Genomic DNA, 20,273 nt, shown 5'->3' with positions numbered 1-20,273 from the left:
ATTAATTAATTCCAAAAAAAAAACAAATTAAGAAAACTTAAACGCCCACCGTGGGGCTCGAACCCACGACCACAAGGTTAAGAGCCTTGCGCTCTACCAACTGAGCTAGACGGGCTGACACAACAGATTTACTTTTTTTTCTTTTATATATTAGATATCATGCAACCTAAAATATGTTTCCACTACCTCTATTATTCATTTCTAGCCAATTTTTCTTAAAATATATTCACCTGAGATTGTCTTATCTAAAATAACAAAAGTATAAAAACCTCAATCCTTTGATGTTTGTTTCAAATCCCAAACAAAACCAATTGTTTTGTCAAATAAATTATTCCAATTGATTCAAAACAAAATTCGTAAATCTAATATAACACTAATTTGTTAACACACTCGTCTCAAAAGCTAATTCATAAAATCTTTGTATTTCACATCAACATATAAAGCATCATCAATTCAATAATTTTTTTTATTATCGAGTTAATTATATATGATCCTCTAAGAACCTATTAATATTACACATTATGATCCTTATATTTAAAATATTTATATTATGATCCTTATATTTCTAAAAGTGAAACAAATAATCTTATTTGTTTCAAAGTCATTAGCTTTGTTAACAGAAAATATAATATGGTATTATATGCGAAATAAAGATGATGGATAAAAAGATAATTTTAATAACTTTTTCGTTTCGTAAGATATTATAATTATTGTTATTTGATAAATTTAAAAAAATATTAAAATTATCTTTTTATCCATTATTTTTATGTTTGTCACTTAGTTTTTCATTGATATAGTTGACGAGGATGTCAAGATAAATATCATTATTTATTTTATTTTTAAAATTATAGTATTTTTAATATAAATTTTTTAAGTATATGGATTATGATACTAAAAGGATTATGTAATTAGTCCCTTACCATCACTAAACATATTTTTATTTTTTTATGTGTAGTTATGTGTATATTAACAAAATAAGAATAATAATATGTATAAAACAAATATATATAATTATGTAATTTCGATGTAGCATTAAGGATTATTAGGTGATTTATGGGATTAATCGAGTAAGAATTTACCATAATGACTTAAAAAATCATATGCAATAATCGCTGTCTTTATTATATCTATTTACTGTATTAAGGATCAAATTCAAACGCCCACCGTGGGGCTCGAACCCACGACCACAAGGTTAAGAGCCTTGCGCTCTACCAACTGAGCTAGACGGGCTTACGTTACAACTTTACTTATTTTATGTTTTATACAATATATATCATGCAACCTAAAACATGTTTCCTCTGCCTCAAACATTCATTTTCTAGCCAATTTTTCTTAAAATATATTCACCTGAGATTATCTTATCTAAAATAACAAAAGTATAAAAACCTCAATCCTTTGATTTTTTTTTCAAATCCCAAACAAAACCAATTGTTTTGTCAAATAAACTACTCCAATTGATTCAAAACAAAAAATGATAAATCCAATATAACACTAATTTGTCATGTCAACCTAAGACTCGTCTAAAAGCTAATTTATAAAATCTCTATATTTGACATTATTATATAAATTATCATCAATTCAATAATCAATATGAAGATGATGGATAAAAAGATAATTTTAATTTTTTTTTTTTCTGTTTCTAATACGTGAGATATTAAAATTATATTTTTTTTCAATAAAGTCAAAAGAATATTAAAGTTATCTTTTTACTCATCATTTTAATATTAATTTAATATTTAGTGTCAGATATTATGTTTTTCATCAATGTAGTCGATGATGATGTCAAGATAAATAAAGTTATTTATTTTATTTTTAAAATTATAAAATTTTTAATATAATTTTTTTAAGTATAAGGATCATGATACTAATAGGATTATATAATTAACCCCTCACCGTCACTAAACATATTCCGAGGATACCTTTTATTTTTTATACGTAGTTATGTGTTCATCAACAAAATAAGAATAATAATATGTATAAAACGAATATATATAATTATATATAAATATGTAATTTCGATGTTGCATTAAGGATTATTAGGTGATTTATGGGATTAATCGAGTAAGAATCTACCACAATGATTTAAAAGATCATATACAATAATCGCAGTCTTTATTATATCTATTTACTATATTAAAAGATTGATATGATGCGGATAAACTTTATGGTGTTACACATATAAATGAATTTCTTGTACTCGATTTGTGAAATCAATATAAAAGCATGTCAAAATTTGCTTAAAAACCTATTATAATGACCTAAAAAAGAAAAATCTATAGAATCACTATTGAAATGAGTTGGATAAATTTTATGATATTACAGACATATTGTTACATTTGATTGCATAATCAAGTCTAAGTGTAAAACTGTAAAGTTTATTCAGCTGACCTTAATATTATATAAATAACTAATCAGTTGGTTTTCCTAATTTTGTTTATTTTAAGGACTTTTTATAGTTCAATTTGGTAAAATATCATCTTTATTTAGGAGTGTAACACTATAAATAAAGTATATCAAATTGATCCCAAACTTTCACTATATAAATACTTTATCATATTGTTATTATTATTATTTAATTATTTTATTTAAATCTAAATTGACAATTTTAATTATTCAGTGAACTGATTTAGTATTTCCTTTTTCATTATAAAAATTAGAGTTATTTAGTATATTATTTATTGTATATAAGTTTTATGTTTGAATCTGCGTGTAAGTATTATGTATTTTTATTTTTAAATGTGATGGTTTTTAAGTAAAATTTTATGAAACTTTAAGCTCATAAAATGTTTTTGTTTTTTTGGATAAAATAGTCTATAATATTTATTTATTTATTTATGGAGACATTTTGATGATTTAAGACATTTTTATTGTGAATATTAAAAATAAATAAAAAAGACTTCTTACGTACTTTTGCACAGAGTTTGGCAATGATTGCAGCGGTGAGGTTGCCGTCGGGTAAAATGTTCCGCCCTGCCACCCAATTCTATGCTACGCCGACAGACCTCGATTATCCACTCCAATCGCTCACCGCCCCTCCCATTCAGAAGAGCCACCGATCGAGCAAAGAGCCACGCGGGAGTCACGATGACCGGCGGCAGCGGCAGCGGCAGCGGGAAGGTGGTGTGCGTGACGGGCGCGTCAGGCTACATCGCCTCGTGGCTGGTGAAGCTCCTCCTCCAGCGCGGCTACACCGTCCGCGCCTCCGTCCGAGACGCTGGTGAGATCCATCTCATCGGACGCCGTTTTCGTTCACCATGTTTTCAGATCCTGCAAAAATGCACATGGCGACTGCGTCAGTGCGAACTGTGAAGTGATGGGGAAGTTATATTATGCTTGTGATCAGCTCGTGCATTTGTTGGCCGGCCCTATAGAGTCCTCTTGAGATCATTGGATTTAATATCCTCAACATATCCTTGAGATGTTTGATTGTTGAACCCTCAACTGACAACAGTATAGGTTGCAACGTAGTCATCCATGAACCGATTGATAAGGCGTAATCAACTAGTTGACCAACTAAAATGTTATGTAAACTGAAGGGGTCAAGCTTGATCATGCTCGACATGGCCAAGAAGAGTTGAATTGAATCACAAAAAGAGAACAAGAACTCAAATAAACTAGGACGAGGAACTTTGAAGATTAGGTTAAATAATGAAAAAAGATTCAATTTATGTGTGAGATTTGGGTACATTTGAATAAAGTGGGAGAGCTGGAATGTGGAGGTTGCAACAAAATCATGACAATTTTTGTGATATGTTATATGATTATGGTTTTTGCCTTGTATTACCATTATGAATCATTTGATTCTATTGTGGTAACATATCCGACATCCTATTTGGGTAAAGTTGGATATGTTTCGAAAAGTGTTCTATGTGGTCTCCTATGAGACCCTATGATCTGCATCTGCATATACATATATAGCAGTACCAGACAAGGACTAGATGACCTCAGTATATAACATTGTATTTGCAAATTCGCAACAACATATGCAACTGCAAAACCCATTGCAGCTGTGTGTTTGTACCACAAATGTGGAAAGCAGTACCTTTACCCATTTCAATTAGCTTTTTGGATGAGTACAAATCTTATTCGATACGCTATAGGTTTGGTTGTAACAAATATATGCCCATTTATTATCTAAGCTTAATTTTGTATATTTGTAAGTTTTGCACTAACATTATGTTTTTATATTTTAATGTGCCCCACAGATGTGTTTGTGTAATACATAGCGATTTGCAACACCTCAAGTCAACTGCACTAGTAGAACTACACTTTTAGAACATTGATCATAACATTTAAATTAACACTGAAAATCAAGTTGGTCATTAGATCTCTCAAGGGTATTTCTCTATGTGCTTGTTTGCACATAGACACACTATAATTATAAACCTAGAATTGCATGCAAACTTGTGAAGTTGTTGTATTTGCTGGGAAAATACCCTTGGTGGGAGCATATGTCAACCTTGTGAGTTTCTACTTGCAATGATGCACTAAAAAGGCATGCAAAATTGTTACAAAGGGTTGCATTGTAAGACTTTGACATGGGATTTATGCAAATATGAAACTCCTTTTGGGGCATACTCAAATTGTTTTTTTGTTTGAAAGTATGTTGATATTGGCAAGTTTAGGAAACCATGCTGATGATTGTGGCCAATTATCATTCAGCTGATCATTATGATAGAAAAATATTGCAATTCTGAATATGCCGATTGGGCTTTAGAGACCATGTTTATCATTTCTTTCAGCTGATACATTTGCATGGATGAGAATAATGACCATGGAGTAGTTTCTTGTTCAATGTGTTGATGCACCTAAAATTGCCTCGCTACTTCTTTACTTCATAGTTCAACTGTTACTTTATTTTCCTTTGCATTTCTTTAAAGCATATTTTTTAAACAGATGTTGTCAGCAGGAAAATAATTAGATTTGCTTGATTGCAATTTGATCTTCTCTTAGTCTTAATGCAGTGTGGCTAAAACTCTTAATATATGAATTGCATGTTGATATAAGATTGTGTTTGTATTTTTTCTTATTAATGTTTTTCATCATTCTTATCAGCTGATCCAAAGAAGACTGAACACTTGCGTGCTCTGGAAGGAGCCTCTGAGAGACTGCTTTTTTTTAACGCCAACTTATTAGATGAGGGATCCTTTGATGCTGTGGTTAACGGTTGTGATGGTGTTTTCCACACTGCATCTCCTTTTCACTTTGCAGCTGCAGATCCTCAGGTTTACATTTATGATCTCCACTGACTAAGCTAATGTCTATGTGTTACCATTTGTATTAATTTTTGATAAGTTTATTTAATTTAAGAGTCTATTCCTTACAAATATCTAATCACGTCCATTCATTTTATCTTTTGAATGCAAAATCCTGCATTTTATGGAAGTTCCAAAGGTTTTAGAAGACCCCTTTTATTGTTTGTCCCTCTTTTAAGTATGCTTAATGGCTACTGTCTCGGTGAAATGCTAATACAACATCCGGTAGTTGACGCCGTAATGGCATAAAGCATGAGAGTCACTATGTGGCTCTTCACAATCCAGTTTATTGAAATGTTTTAAATTGCTTCTATGTAAATTGTGTGGATGGTAATTATCTCTATGTAAAATGTAATTTCTCAATACTATTTTTTTGCCCTTTGAGCTCATAAGAGGATTTAGGAAAGAATGTTTTCATACTACTAATATGTTAAGTTCCCATTAGAATGGCTGGTACTGGTAACTACAAGTCCATAAGACCAGAAGTCATTCACCAAAATGAATATTCGTTGATTCTCTATACAACAATAATAAAACCGTAAAGCCCCAACTATTTGGAGTTGATTACATAAATCTTTTGTGGCCATTAAGATATGTAAATAGTCATATGAGTTAGGAGTATTCAATATTTAAAACTTTATTTATTGTTTCAAGAAGATCTTTTTAGGTAATCCTCTATCTCTCATTGTATCATTAATAGTAATTATTTTATCCCTTGTAACTATCATATCTGTAGGTTTGCTTAGCATATGTTTATACCATCTTAAATGATTCATTTTCATATTATCCTCTATTGAAATGATGTCTAATTGTTCACAAAAAAAATATTTTTTTTCATATCTTTTCTAATAACTCCATATATCTATCTCAATATTCTCATATGAACAACACAAACTAAAATTATATATATTTTTTAACTACCCAATACTCAAATCGACAAATACATAATACAATACAGTTGGAGAACATCTGCTGTTAGACGAGGCATATCCACAAGACATTGGATGCCTTTTATGTTTCCATTTTTCTGTTTTTTATCATATCTGACCATATGATGCATGATTCTTGATTTGGTTTATGTACCCTAAACTCAGGCTGACATAATTGAACCAGCGGTGAAAGGGACACTTAATGTTTTGGCTTCCTGTAAGAAATTTTCTGTGAAAAGGGTTGTTGTTACATCATCGTTGGCTGCTGTTGTATACAATGATAAACCAAAGAATCCTGATGTGGTAGTTGATGAGACATGGTTCTCAGATCCTGAGGTCTGCAAGCGGGATGAGGTATCTGATAATATGCACTTAATAATCCTTTACCGCTGTTGTATTGTCATTTTCACTGTCATCCATGATATAGATTTTAATCTCTATTATCCTCATCAGGGCTCTCTACATTATGCTATAAAAGAAGACACGCTATCTCATGCCAATGACCTTCACAAATATGCTAGTTTGATACCAAAAGTTCCCTGTGTTCAAATAATCTTTCTATCTTGCCCTTGCAATACACCAAATATTTTTACACGGTAATTATGTATAGTTTGTGACGGAGGGTTGTACAGACCTTCCAAGTATAATATGTGGTCAACTGGATGATGGAAAACCATGCTGGCAAAAGTTTATGAGGCAGTACTAGTTGAGATATGGTAACTGAAGCCTAATCGTCATGCCTGTGCTGACTAAGCTGAAAATACTATGGTGCAGTCTCAAACCGGTCTTAGGAAAATGTTTGATATCTCCAGGGCTGAGATTTTATTTCCATAGGCAATATGAGATTGATATGTGAAAATTTAATCAGAGAAGCTGCACTAGTCATTCAAGTGCCAATCGAAGTGATTGGCATCAGCTTGAAAGTCAATGTACAGCTCGACAATCACATCAATCCATGTGTTTTGGATGATTGTATGGCATGCATGAATGCCTCAAACACTCTATGCATAGCAGTGTTCTGGCGATTCCGTTCCACTATTGCAGCAGTACCATCTCACAGTACTAAATTGCTGCAGTTCCAGCAGTTAAGCAGTACTGTTTCAGCTTTGTAATAGCAGGGTTATGGCTGTGGGTTACCTTGAAAGGGTATGGATGGAAAGAAAATGAAACAAAATATAATGAACCATGGTGCTGTAACACTGATGCTACTCAGGGCCACAGTGCAAAGGTTTACTATGTTAAACAGATTTTTTATTACTCTTCATATGCTGTCTAATGCATCCTCGAATTTAGTACTAAAACTTTGATTAGTATAATATGGTGTGTTTAATGACGTGACAATAGGAAACCCGGAATACAACTTTTTCCAGTAATGATTATTTTTTACTGGAATTATCATAATTAGCAATATTAATTTTTTTTATTTGGTAGTTCTCATGTCATTATTATTAGTCAATTTATTTACAATTATATTTATTGTTATTATTATTTGTTTGACGATGGGAAAAGATTCATGCAACCAATCCGTCAAGAGCTAGTACAGTAGTATATTGGGCAAAACTCTAAAGTAATCATTTCACGGCTACACCTCTCCTCTCTAATTACCAATCATATTCTACGGTTACCTTTCTACGGTTACCAATCATAGATGTCTTTATTATACATGTTTTTCTAAGATGTCTCATATTACATCAGCAATGGTACGTGCTCTCGAAGACTTTGGCAGAGGAGGCTGCTTGGAAATTTGCCAAGGAGAATGCTATAGATATTGTCACAATAAACCCAGGAATGGTCGTAGGCCCTCTTCTGCAGTCAACACTTAACACAAGTTCTGCTTTAATCCTGAACTTAATAAATGGTATGAAGCTTGATTTGTTTCACATATTATTTTCTTTTGCGCCATTATTTAATGAAGTTTGTCAGTATCTGGGCAAATTTTATGTTGCACATGATATAATGGAAAATAACTAATGGCTGGTTATGAGGTGAATCCTCCATGCTCTGGGAGATAGATGTTGAGGTCTTTGTGTGTAATTTGCCCAATAGCATCTTTCCAAGTTTGTCATTTGGCCATTAGCATTATTGTAATTTCTCACTCCAGCTGCCAGATCAATATATCCATCTGGAATATACCTATTTGGCCTAATCAATTAGACAGTGCATATACTGTGAAATTCTTCTAAGACGCATATATATGCAAAATATCTGTTCTAATTCAAAGATTATCATCATCAAGGATTTAATTCTCAGTCCATTGCTGGTTTTTGTAACTGTCTATTCCTCCTTAGTTGCATTAATGAATTGGTTAAGAGTACTGAATTCCATGTTAACTGTTAAGTTTACTGTATTAATAAGTCATCTTAAATCTCAACATTCCCACTGCTGTATGTTTGCTGGCTTGCTCTTCTCATTCTAAGCAACATAAATGTAGTAGTTGTGTGATTATTATAATTTCATTGCATTCTTCATGTGATTTGAAAATAAATTAAACAGGTAGTTTCATGTTAAAATCTTAAGTTGTGTGACTATGATCTTCATGCATATTTATTAACCTTTTAAAAGATCATTTGCATATGATACCAAATTATATATATATATATATATATATATATATATATATATATATATATATATTCTGATACCAAATTATATTAGCTACATGTCAACATTATTAAGGTTCAAGCAATTTATGCTTTTTCATGAATGAATAGATATGAAATATTTTTCTTGCTAAGAATGTATAGATTAGTGATGAATTTTTATCTTTGCAATTTTTTTTTGTAAGACAAGCTTAGTAAGGTAACGCAATGCTAGAAGCTGAATCTTGTAAACACTCATGACACATGAAGCAGGAAATTTTGGGTTGACCTGATGGCTTTGTCAGGCATGGGAAAAACATGTTAATATGGACTTCAGTTTTCACTAGTCAACCAAAAAATATGACATCAAAACATTTTATTCTTGTATTTTAAGTGCCTGATGCTTTTATTCCGATTGCCAAACTGCTTTGGTTGTGATATGCATTTTAGAATGATTTTAGTTCTTTCTAATCTTAATTATTGTTTTCTAGAAAATGGTGTTTTATAGAACTATGAGTTTAATTATCTTGTTTGATGTAATTAGGTTCATCCACATTTCTTAATGCAACCTTTGGGTGGGTAAATGTTCAAGACGTTGCCAAGGCACACATTTTGGCATTTGAACTTCCCTCGGCATCAGGAAGATATTGTCTTGCTGAAAGGGTTTCTCACTTTTCAGACATTGTGAAGATCATACGTGAACTGTATCCTGCTTTACCACTTCCTGAGAAGTAAGTTACAGTCCTTATTTTTATGTGATTCAATTGTCACATGTTGACTAGGACTCATGAACTAATGATAGAATTATATTCATCATGTCTAGATTCTTCCAAGTTACATGCTTCTCATAGGTATGGAATCTTTTCAGAGCGTTTAGGTTTTTGTATTAATTGTCCTGGTGCACCTCTTGGTCTCAGTAACTTGACCCTGTATGTTTGTCTACTTTTGAGATTAGGTCGATGGATATGCAATTACTTCTATGTTTCTTTATTTATTTTATTTATTGTCTATCTGTCTTCACTGTCTCTTCATCTTCATTTGTGCAATTCTAAGTTTAGCATAGAGTCGTATCTCCTAGAGTTCCTTAAAAACACAGTGGTATCGAGTCCAGTTTGATGATGGATTTAGCAAACATGGTGAAGACCCCAGTTTTAGAAAGGCCCAACAACAGCAGGACACTAGATGAACAGATCTTGAGGTGTAGCATTTTCAAGTTCTTCAGTTAATAGTGTAAGAAATTTGTAGTTCTTACCTTTTTTTCTTGATCAAAGAGAAAAATCACTACCTTCATCTCATGGTTGATATCTGGTACTGTGCCAAGCAAGTTGAACATGAAATTCTGTATCACTGGCTTATCTTTTTGATTTTGTTATGGCCCTTCCCTCCATGTTTGATTTTGTTCTTCTTGACATGCACATCTTGTTGGTCTGGACTTGCTTGTTTACACGTCAGCAATTCACTAATTGCTGACGGAATAATTCTGCAAAAGATTTTTTTTAATTTGTGTGCAATTTCCCCTACAATCTCTAAGTTGACCTTATTGGCAGGTGCGCTGATGACAAGCCCTTTGTGCCTGTATACCAAATCTCCAAAGAAAAATACAAGAGTCTGGGCCTCGACTACATTCCTCTGGAAACAAGCATCAAGGAAACTATCGAGAGCTTGAAAGAGAAGAACTTTGTTAATTTTTGATATTTGATGCGACCGAGTAGATTGCATCACGAATTAGTGTAGGGCAACTTTAATGGCTATGATATGAAAGTAGAACATGATTGCATGGCGTGGCATAAGCTTGAAGAGAACAAGTGAAGGATGATCCATAACAAGGTGCAGACTCCTTATGTGATACGATTGCTTGATGTCTACTTCATATGCTACTTGTTCTGGGTTGTCTCGGATGCCTATATATCAGAAACACTCCTTGCTAGTGCATGTCTCTTTTGAATTCATGGTGAGTTCAGCCATGCCAGTATTTGAAGTACAGTTATCAAACCGGAAAACCGCCAACCGAACCTTCCATCGGAAGGATCAAAGTACCCTCAAAATCCTTTGATAGATTTCTTGTTCTAAAGTAGTTATTATGTGGTTGTCTAATTTTCTTTTTTGGATCTGCTCTCAAATCTAATATTATAAAAGGATTTGAATGTTCTTAATTTTGTAACATATTTAAATTCATATATTTTATATTTTAGTATATTTATTCATTTATTTAGATATAAAAAATATCGATTCGACGAATGATCCGATATTTGATCCTTTTCAAGATTGTTATGCACGATTAGATCATTCTGCCGGTAATTCGAGTAATTTGTTGGATATGGAATTGGCATTTAGAATCTTGCGATGGCATGCTTTTAACATCACAAGACAATTCAAAGATTGGGAGTTAGAAGAAAAGATAAGAAAAGAGAAAGAAAAAGAAAAAGCGACCACTGCTTGCAACCATTAGATATGCACATGAGAAAGTTTTCCGACAGAAAATACAACGGGCAAACATGTCTTGCAAATCTAAGTTAGAAATCACACTCTGGTTGTTCTTCCACACTTGGGGAGTCCTTTATTTACATCAGATGGCAAGTTCAGGTTTCGGCACTTAAGTTACCTCACTCGAATGGCTTAAGAATGTGGGTAACACAAGTGAATCCCCCATCCACCACCAGGTTGAGCCCACTCACATACTTGGCCTCATCGCTCGCCAAGTAGAGCACGGCCTCCGCCACATCATTCCGTAGCAGGTCGACGCCTTTCAAGTTGGCACAGCTGCGCACAAATGTCAGAAACCCCTCCACTGCATCTTCTTCTTGCCTCTCGGACTCCGGCAAATGCGGCATCGACAGTTTCGTCGGAACTGCATATGGAGACACACAATTCACTCGGATCCCATGCCTCCCCAGCTCTCCGGCCACATTCTTGGTAAGACCTACCACTGCATGTTTGGAACCGGTGTACCCGTGCGGACCCATTCCTCCGATGACCGATGCCACACTGCCGAGGGAGATGATGGAGCCCTTCCCTTGAGGAATCATGACTCGTGCCGCGTGCTTCATCCCGAGGAAGACGCCATTCACGTTGATGTCGAAGACCCTCTTGAATTCATCGAAATTGACGTTTCGGATGTCCACCACCTTTTCGCCGGTAATCCCAGCATTATTAACCATGATGTCGATGGTGCCATATCTCTCGGCAGCGAAGTCGACAGCTCGGCGAACATCATCTTCGACGGTGACATCACAGTGGAAGAAGCAAGCATATGGATCACCACCCAAGAACTCGCATAGTTGCTGGCCGACAGCATCTTGCACATCGACCACACATATCTTTGCACCATGTTTTCTGAAGAGCTTGGCAATGGCTTCCCCAATACCAGATGCCCCGCCGGTCACGAGAGCCACCTTTCCTTCCAGCCTTTACTCGAAAAGATCAGCAAATTAATATGGTGGACACAGACACAGAGCAACATACGCGATGAACAGATGAGGTTAAGCAAAAGTGACCCTAATAGGAGCTCGGTTTGATCCAATTTATCGGCACTGTGAAAGCTTCCTGACCTCATATACAACACAAAGCAAATTTATACATAATCATGAATCATAACAGATAAATGAAAATGCGATGGTCAAAAAGCTCATCGATCCTGTTTAATACAATAAATTCAAGTTAAAGGTGCTTCTTTGGTTATACAAGAAAGATCAATGAAATTTTTTTTGAGTTTCTCGTTAATTTGATAATGGAGTTTTTAACCAAATAAATTTATTGGAAAAGAAATTTATAGACAAACTGACTTATCGTGTCATGGAGTTCTTTCAAGATACAGACTGGTGATATTTCATAAATGATCACAGAATTTGGGAAAGGAATGCAAAGAAGTGTTTAATCATGTGGGTAAACATAGCAAATATATCTTCTTCTGTTTTGAGAGAACAAGTTCATAATCTAGGATCAAGCTTTTGCAAGATACACTTATTTTAATGCTATTTTCTGATAGTATGCACAGAAACTGATTGTTACAAGCTGTCCTCCTTGTTCAGTGATGCCATTTTATTACGTTCTTGAATTCATAGTCTAAAATGGTTAAATCTTTTTGTCTAGTTTCTTGACTCAACAAGGAGGGTTTCCCCCGGATTGTGAATCACAATACCGATAAAGCAAATGCATGTGTTTGAGAAACTTCCCCAAATAAAACAAATAATTGACTGTTATAATGAAAGGGGTTTTGTACCAGATTGTCTTGAGATTGAATCCTCGACAATCAGAAAATGCAAAGAATTTACTAGTGATTTTTCAATATGAAAACAGAGGAGATTTTAAGCACCGAATGATAATACAATTTTTTTATTGGATATCAAAAACTAGTCCACATGATATTTACAAAACTACATTAAAAGCTGTTCCGAACACCCATGAGTAAATCTAGAAAACAAGCAATGGACTTGGCACGCCATGTCACTGCATACTAGGAAATATTTGGCAATTAAGATTTTCTGCAAATTCTAAAAAAGTGCCTTCCCACTTTAAATTGGACACCATTGTGACATGGAATAAGTTAAAAAATTAACCACTAACAATATTGTATAGATTAAGTTGGATGCATTCCACTTATAAAATTTTGTAACTCATCTGACATAAAAAATTCATAGTATTAAATGGATCCCTCATTAGACATGAAAGACTGCTTGCTTCATCCTGGCCCTCATAGATAGTAGAACTCCAAGCTACAGTTACTAACAAATTTAGATAGATATAAGCAAGAACTAAAACCATGAACAGGCCATGCTCTTCAACAAATAGTTTTTGTGATGCTAGTAATGTTTTTTTTCCTGAAATGTTGTAATCTTCCCCTTAGATTATCTATTTAATAACTTGTTTACAAGCCATGCTCTTCAACAAATAGTTTTTGGGATCCTAGTAATGTTTTTTTTCCTGAAATGTTGTAATCTTCCCCTTAGATTATCTATTTCATAACTTGTTTTACAATTCACTGTTTCCAATCCGCTGTCCAAATCTCATAATCTAGCAGATTGTGATCCTATTCCTAGTAAAACCTCCTACGATAAACATCAAACATGATCTTTTCATAATTTCCAACAAAAAGGTTTACAAACTCCAAGTCCATGATATGGATCATCATATCTGGCTGATCCAGACCTCATTGTTGCCATCCAATCTTGATTCTGATCTTGACCTTTAGAATCCTAATTTCTTCATAGATAAACATCAAGTTTGATCATCTCATAATTTATAACCAAATGATCAGAAAAATCTTTCTTTGAACCTATTGCTGGATAAATGGAGGATCACAAGTAAAGAAAGCATCATCATATCTTGCAAGAACATGGTAGATGGATGGGAGAATTTCTCTTTTTCGAAGCAAGGGAATTTCTGCTACAAAAAAGCAAAGGCAAATCTCAATTATGCTTCTACATAATAAACATCATCTTGATTTTGTTCTTTGTCATCTTTGACATCAAATCATCTTATGTTGTGTCAAAGCAGGGTTATAACTCATAGCCTCACCTTGGTCTTGTATGTAATGCAAATCTTGCCATTACTTGCGTTGATACTTTAACCAGATCAACAATGCTTACCATGGGAACATCTTATTCCCTGAAGCCTCTTCTAGTTGAGATCTCAGGTTACAGTGCCTCTTTTTAATCTTTCTAGGAACAGAAGTTACATGATCAAACAAACTATGATAATAACTTTCATATCAAGCAGAAATCTCAGGCCTGTAGGATGAGCGCTTTGGATACAGCATGTAGGAAGGAATCGAAAAGAAGCAGAAAGAAGAGGGGAAGATCCAATTCTCTCCAAGAGCACTTTTTGTTCCTTCCCAAAGTGGGAAAGTTTTGGAGAGAAACAAAACGAAAGAATCTGATTATTTGAGCTCACGATTATGTGACGTCAAAATAGAACAGTAAAATCTACAACAATTAGGGCCAACATTTTTACCTCCTACTAAAGCTCATCATCATCTCTCCTCTTAACTAAACCAAAAGAAAGAAAAAAAGACAACTTTTTCTCTCCGTACCACTGCTCTCCATCAGAACAGAGGAAGAGAAAAGCAAGATTTTCTCTACTTTCCTCCTCATCTCCTCTTCTCTTCATGATTATAATTCAAACAGATACATAAAGATTAGAGGAAAAACCAAATCAAGAAATGGATTGGACTATCCTGCTTGCGGATGTCTCAAAATTCTAAATCTGAAAAGATTTCAGCTTTATTTCGAGAAGACATCAAAGCACACAAAACATCACGGCAGGAGCGAGGGGAAGTGGCGGTTCACTGCGGCGTACCTCGGCGAGGAGGATGAGGAGGAGGAGGAAACGGAGGCAGCAGTGGTGGTGGACATGTTCCCGCACCGCACAAGAGTACCTGACCCGAGTCCCGGGCACGCCCACAGGCAAAGTCCTCGTAGCCGACGACGAGACGCAAGAAACGTGCTAAATAATTGGGGATGGCCATGAGGCTGTCAGCAATCCGAGTGGCGCACAAAGCGGGGGCGACGGCCCACACCGCGCAACGCAGTACATGACGTCGACTTTGTTTGCACAACCTTCTGCCTTGTTCTATTCATTTATATGTGTTTTCTTTATACGTAGGTCGAAGACATGTATAAAATGATGAAGTATTCTTTTTACACTGTTACCTTATGCTATGAATCCAATGCTTTTATCTCTATAAAAAGATAGACTATATTTTATATTATCGGTTCTATGAATTTTGTAGACATTTTTTTTTTTGTCTTAAATGATACGTTTTACATAATTTTTCTGTCTGGGAGATGTACAAATTTGATTTTGTTTATACATCTTTTGCCTTGTGCTATACATTCGTATAATATTTTTTTTGTATATGGATGGCCCATAAAATGTAAAATCCAAGTTCCTTATAATAATCTTTTGCCTTGTGTTATACATTTAATATGATTTTTCTGTATAGATAGATAGTCACCAAATGTTTAAAAAAAAAAAAGTTTTTTTTTAATTTGCTTTAGTTATCCTTTTATATAATTTTTCTTTATACAGATAATTAATATAAAAATAAAATTTATTGTATCATCTAAAATTATAGAAAAAGAATGATACGTATAGATCCGAGCATTGGTTGGTACATTGATCACCCCTATTTTGGATGTTCAAGAATAAGATTACTCCGATTTTGAACGACACAATCAAGTTGAATATCAACACATATCCTAACAACCAAGAATTGTATGAAAAGCCTTTTATTTGGAGAACACACATAAAAATACATGTATCTCAAAACAATAATGCTTTCCACACATTTTCTTAACATCTCGTGCTCGATGCACAATTATGTGATGATATCTCTTCTTTTGGCCACAATTGGTACAATGATTCCTGAAAGCTCATCTGATCACGCTGATGAGGTTCGATGATACTCAAAATGCCACTTGAAGATGCCGAAGGGATGGCTATTGAATTTGAGTGTCTCACCAAATAGGTGTGCTCTATCTTAGATACTATCATCCCACAAGCTCCCGACTCAACCTGTCATGCTTAATGGACATTTGCTTCAGAACAAGTCGACTTCCTGGTACTCCAGCTTTTGTCAAAGTAATTCAAAGCAATTCATGCAAAATCCACTGCCTGAACGATAAGCTTTACAGTGCACTGAATTCTGACACTCGAAAAGTTAACATTACAACGGTCGATATAAGATGTTGCATCAATGGTCATGACCAAGAAGCGACGGTCTGTAGAAAGCATGGCTTTGTGCCAGCTCGATCCGATCACGAGGATCGTTCATTGTTTCATCTCTCAGTGCTTGAAGGATTGCGTTTGTCCGAAGTTCCCTGCATATCCAAGTAGACAATTTTAACAAAGAAACGGCTAGTTGTCACACTGAACAGAAATGGATGACAGAATAATCTTGTCAACTGAAACAGAGAGGCATGCATCAACTCGAACAAGCATCAAAAACTAAATAATTATCAACCTCTTGATCAATATCTTGTGAAGCGTTTTCATAATGGGGCACAGCTCAACTGGTGCAACGTGCTTCTGTTCTTCAGGATCCAAAACGCTTAAGCTGGGTTGACTTAAGAGTTCATAAAATGCATGCACAGCAGAGACGCCCTGAAAGGAATTTAAGAGCGTTGAGCAGAAGGCAGCATGTCCGGTGCAAACCAACAAGATCTAAACCCTAAGCTGTATGTAAGAGGGTTCAGAAGTACGACAAGGAGGCAAACCTGAATTGTCCCTTTTCCCTTGATACTATCACCCATGTCCAGACTAATCTCACCCTTGGCCAACATCTGACCATACCATGCATTGCGACCTTTCAATAGGGTCACATATGTGTCAGCTAGCAGTGGTCCAGCTAACTTCTCTGGGTCTTCAGCCAAGAGGTGAGTGATGAATATCATCTCTGATGTGCAATGCGCAAAATATACCGATTTGCTAGTAGCGCTTTCATTGGTTAGAGCCGCTATCATCCCTGAAGAAACAAGTTGTCAAGAAAGAATTTAGATCAAGAGTTGTATAGCTAACCACAATGAGATCTTCTAGCACAAAAATGCAGCATTTTAGAAGTTCAAAGTAGAAGCATTGACCAAGTTATTTACTTAAGATTATTTATCGGCTAAATAAATTAGAGAAGACCAAAATAAAAGGAACTCAGATCCCCATGTGAAATAGAAAGTCCACTGGATTATGTTTATCTTTCATTATAATTGAGCATACTAACCAAGAAAACTTCAAACACAGAATTGTAACTCATTCCATCATGTGGTTTGCTAAGCATAAGTGGATACAAGCAATTTTAGTCTAAAAAATGATAAGATTCCGATTGCATCAAAAAGAGATTAATTTTGAGATCTGACATGAATTTTCACACCCTTAATGGTACTAATTCTCCATCTTTAATAATTTGTCATTACATAACTGCAGCATGTTTTTTGTGACAAGTAAATACAACAAATTGTGTGGTGGTATCAAAATCTGACAGACAACTGTGACCTCATCTTCTGGTCATTCCTAAAAATTGTAGCAATGTACATATTTTTATTGTTAGACTCATAATCTTCTTGAATAACTTCAACACTAAATTAAAATGGACAAGTAAATGATGTCCCTATGATAGCCTCAATTAAGATTTTGATGATCCGATATTCTGCGAAGAAAGTCTGTCACAGAATATTAAGGTGTATCACGTTTCATCTTAATAAAAAAGTGATATATTACAATCAATCTAGAAAGTAAACAAGTCAAAGACATACGATAATGTAGCTTCAAAATCCTAGTATATATTCATCTCCAAATTATGTGCAAGCAAAGACATTACCAGCACCAATAGCGTAGACGTTCTTCAACCCTCCCATAACCTCATGTGTGACAAGGTCACTATTATCCCATACGATAAAATGAGGCTGCCTCAAAAACTTTGCGAGTGGTTTCCTCCATTTTTCGGCTCCACATATCCGAGCGTTAGCATATTCCTTGTTGTAAATCTCTGAAGCAATGTTTGGCCCACCAACATAGAGAATGTTCTCAATAGGAACTCCAGCTGCAAGACAGACATCAGACTTACAAAAACCCAAAAAAGGAATATAAACCAGATATATTCAGAAGGCTTTTTGAATTAAAGATGTAAGATGTTCAGATGCTTTTATTTGATAAATGAGAAAAATATATATATATGGCCTGGGGAAAATAGGGAAGAGTGGAGATGCATCAACATTCATAACAAAATGGGGCATAATCCAATCATATCCATGTGAAAGAGAACCTTTCAAACAAATAGATGGAGGCACCAGTGTGACCGGATAACAAAGATATGAAATGAAAATCATAATCTTCAAACACAAGATTATGACATGAAATTTCTAAAGGTAGTCATTCAACCTCTCAACAGATCAAGTGGCATGTGGCTGATCAGAAATCAAATTGTATAGCTGGACCAGCATGTAATGTGTAGTTTATCTTTCTACAGGAAATTTGTATTTACAATAGATAAAAAGATCAAATATGCTCATTCTTCTGGAAAAGAAACTCCTCAAATTGATCAACCAACAACATGAGAACATTCAATGAACTAGCAAGCATGTGGATATGGTTATAATTATGAGCTGTAATGACTTGAGACTCTCATATAGATAAGTTAGAATCATTACTTGCATGGTTAATCATCTGTGTAGGTGTTATGATCCGCGGAACCGGATCCAAAGCTGCCTCTATGCCCTTGGCCAGAGATATGATGATTGGTGCACCGATCCTCTCCTTCCAATACCGGCTAATCTCCCCGAACACCTCCCTCGTCTCCGTTGACGGCAAGCCGTTCACCACGATATCAGCGTCCCACACTGCCTCCTGCAGATTGGTCACGACCTTCAGCGGGCAAATCGGCGTGTCAATCATGTTCAAGCAGAATCCATCCCTCAAGATCTCGTCTGCGTATAACGTGCGGTCGCCGAGCCGCGCCTCGACGTACTTCAGATATGCGCACCGCCTGATCAGCCGCCTCAAGACATCCTCCCTCGAGTTGATCACCTCGAAGAGATGCTCTGCGGTGGAGCGGTCGACGGGCCGTCCAGGACGCCTCCATATTCTGATTTGTACCTTCTCGCGGAACTGGCCGTAGGCATCCTGCAGGAGGGCAGCAAAGACGCTGCCCCACGCCCCGGCGCCGACGCCGACGATCTTGAGCAGGTCACCCTCTGATTTGCCCAGGAGCCGACGGAGCTCATCCAACCTCTCTTCCGCGCCATTAGAGCAGCTAACAGGTCCATTAGAATGGGAAGAACCGCGGGTTCCGTCGACGCTGCCCACCATCTCTCTTCACTGCACAAACCACCTCAAGAGTCGCGGTATCTGGAATCAGCAATTACCTGATGCTAGGGCTACAAGAACAACAGCAACAAAACATCACAAACAACGGCAATTCTGCTTCCTAGCACCCAAAAAGGGATTTCTTGTTTATCTCCGATCACAACTCTTCCCAAGGGGAAAAAAAAAGGATCTTTCTTTTTCCCAATTTCCTCACTTCTCCGGGAGTTCCCAAGAAAAAAATGGATTTTTATGAGCGAACCAGGCATGAAGCAGTCGCACAAGGATTCAGATCTCCGCCGAAGCGGAGGACGAAGCTTCCAAGAAACCAATAGAGACGCACCATGGAAACGCAATGACGGAAGAAGCCGCGTGCCGTGCAGCGAACTCCAGAACCGTCCATCCTCGTGCTCTTTCCCCGTCGTTTACGCACGAAACCCGCCCATCGCATGGACGGCGCCGCCTCGGCTTGTTGCTCACGGAGGGAAGGCGGTGAGCATGAACAGAGGGCAAAGATCCGAGATTGGACAGCTGGAAAGCTACGGCTCCGCCTCACCGTCGCAAGTAATCAACATAAGAGCGGTGACGAGGATCGCATGTGGGTGAGTCAGCCCTGTTTCGTGTCGTTACAAGAACACGGTCAACCTCTTCAATTTTGACCAATCCATCATCCACGCAAACTTACATTCCCATCTTGATTGGCTGTGATGTATCATTTTCTC

The 20,273-nt window shown here is 35.9% G+C and overlaps 3 protein-coding genes and 2 non-coding genes across 7 annotated transcripts; 1 reads left to right on the top strand and 4 right to left on the bottom strand.

Moving 5' to 3' along the window:
- Nucleotides 1-42: 42 nt before the first annotated feature.
- TRNAK-CUU (transfer RNA lysine (anticodon CUU)) lies at nt 43-115 on the bottom strand. The gene has a single exon. It is a non-coding gene; the product is annotated as a tRNA-Lys (tRNA).
- A 1,042-nt stretch (nt 116-1,157) lies between these two features.
- Nucleotides 1,158-1,230, bottom strand: TRNAK-CUU (transfer RNA lysine (anticodon CUU)). The gene has a single exon. It is a non-coding gene; the product is annotated as a tRNA-Lys (tRNA).
- A 1,695-nt stretch (nt 1,231-2,925) lies between these two features.
- Nucleotides 2,926-10,695, top strand: CAD4 (phenylacetaldehyde reductase). Its single transcript, XM_009397673.3, has 6 exons — nt 2,926-3,217; nt 5,056-5,225; nt 6,350-6,538; nt 7,880-8,042; nt 9,308-9,494; nt 10,311-10,695. Exons 1-6 carry the CDS (start codon nt 2,986-2,988, stop codon nt 10,453-10,455), a joined length of 1,086 nt encoding a protein of 361 aa, XP_009395948.2. The 5' UTR covers nt 2,926-2,985; the 3' UTR covers nt 10,456-10,695.
- Nucleotides 10,696-11,176: 481 nt separating this feature from the next.
- LOC135637273 (zerumbone synthase-like) lies at nt 11,177-15,300 on the bottom strand. Its single transcript, XM_065149890.1, has 2 exons — nt 15,058-15,300; nt 11,177-12,168 (listed from the first exon to the last, which is right to left on the bottom strand). The coding sequence occupies exons 1-2, from the start codon at nt 15,111-15,113 to the stop codon at nt 11,367-11,369; spliced, it is 858 nt and encodes a 285-aa protein (XP_065005962.1). The 5' UTR covers nt 15,114-15,300; the 3' UTR covers nt 11,177-11,366.
- Nucleotides 15,301-15,973: 673 nt separating this feature from the next.
- LOC135634597 (probable glycerol-3-phosphate dehydrogenase [NAD(+)] 1, cytosolic) lies at nt 15,974-20,097 on the bottom strand. Of its 3 annotated transcripts, none has more exons than XM_065144988.1 (6): nt 19,895-20,097; nt 18,900-19,579; nt 18,071-18,292; nt 16,977-17,224; nt 16,724-16,863; nt 15,974-16,580 (listed from the first exon to the last, which is right to left on the bottom strand). In XM_065144988.1, exons 2-6 carry the CDS (start codon nt 19,555-19,557, stop codon nt 16,454-16,456), a joined length of 1,395 nt encoding a protein of 464 aa, XP_065001060.1. In that variant the 5' UTR covers nt 19,558-19,579; nt 19,895-20,097; the 3' UTR covers nt 15,974-16,453. The 3 variants fall into 3 exon arrangements, with proteins under 3 accessions (XP_065001060.1, XP_065001057.1, XP_065001059.1); XM_065144985.1 differs by having other exon boundaries at nt 18,900-19,625; nt 19,895-20,096; XM_065144987.1 differs by having other exon boundaries at nt 18,900-19,566; nt 19,895-20,096.
- Between the last annotated feature and the right edge of the window lie 176 nt (nt 20,098-20,273).

The sequence above is a fragment of the Musa acuminata genome, chromosome BXJ3-4, assembly GCF_036884655.1.
Source record: "Musa acuminata AAA Group cultivar baxijiao chromosome BXJ3-4, Cavendish_Baxijiao_AAA, whole genome shotgun sequence".
Taxonomy (NCBI): Eukaryota; Viridiplantae; Streptophyta; class Magnoliopsida; order Zingiberales; family Musaceae; genus Musa; species Musa acuminata.
This window is presented reverse-complemented; position numbering and strand designations above follow the sequence as displayed.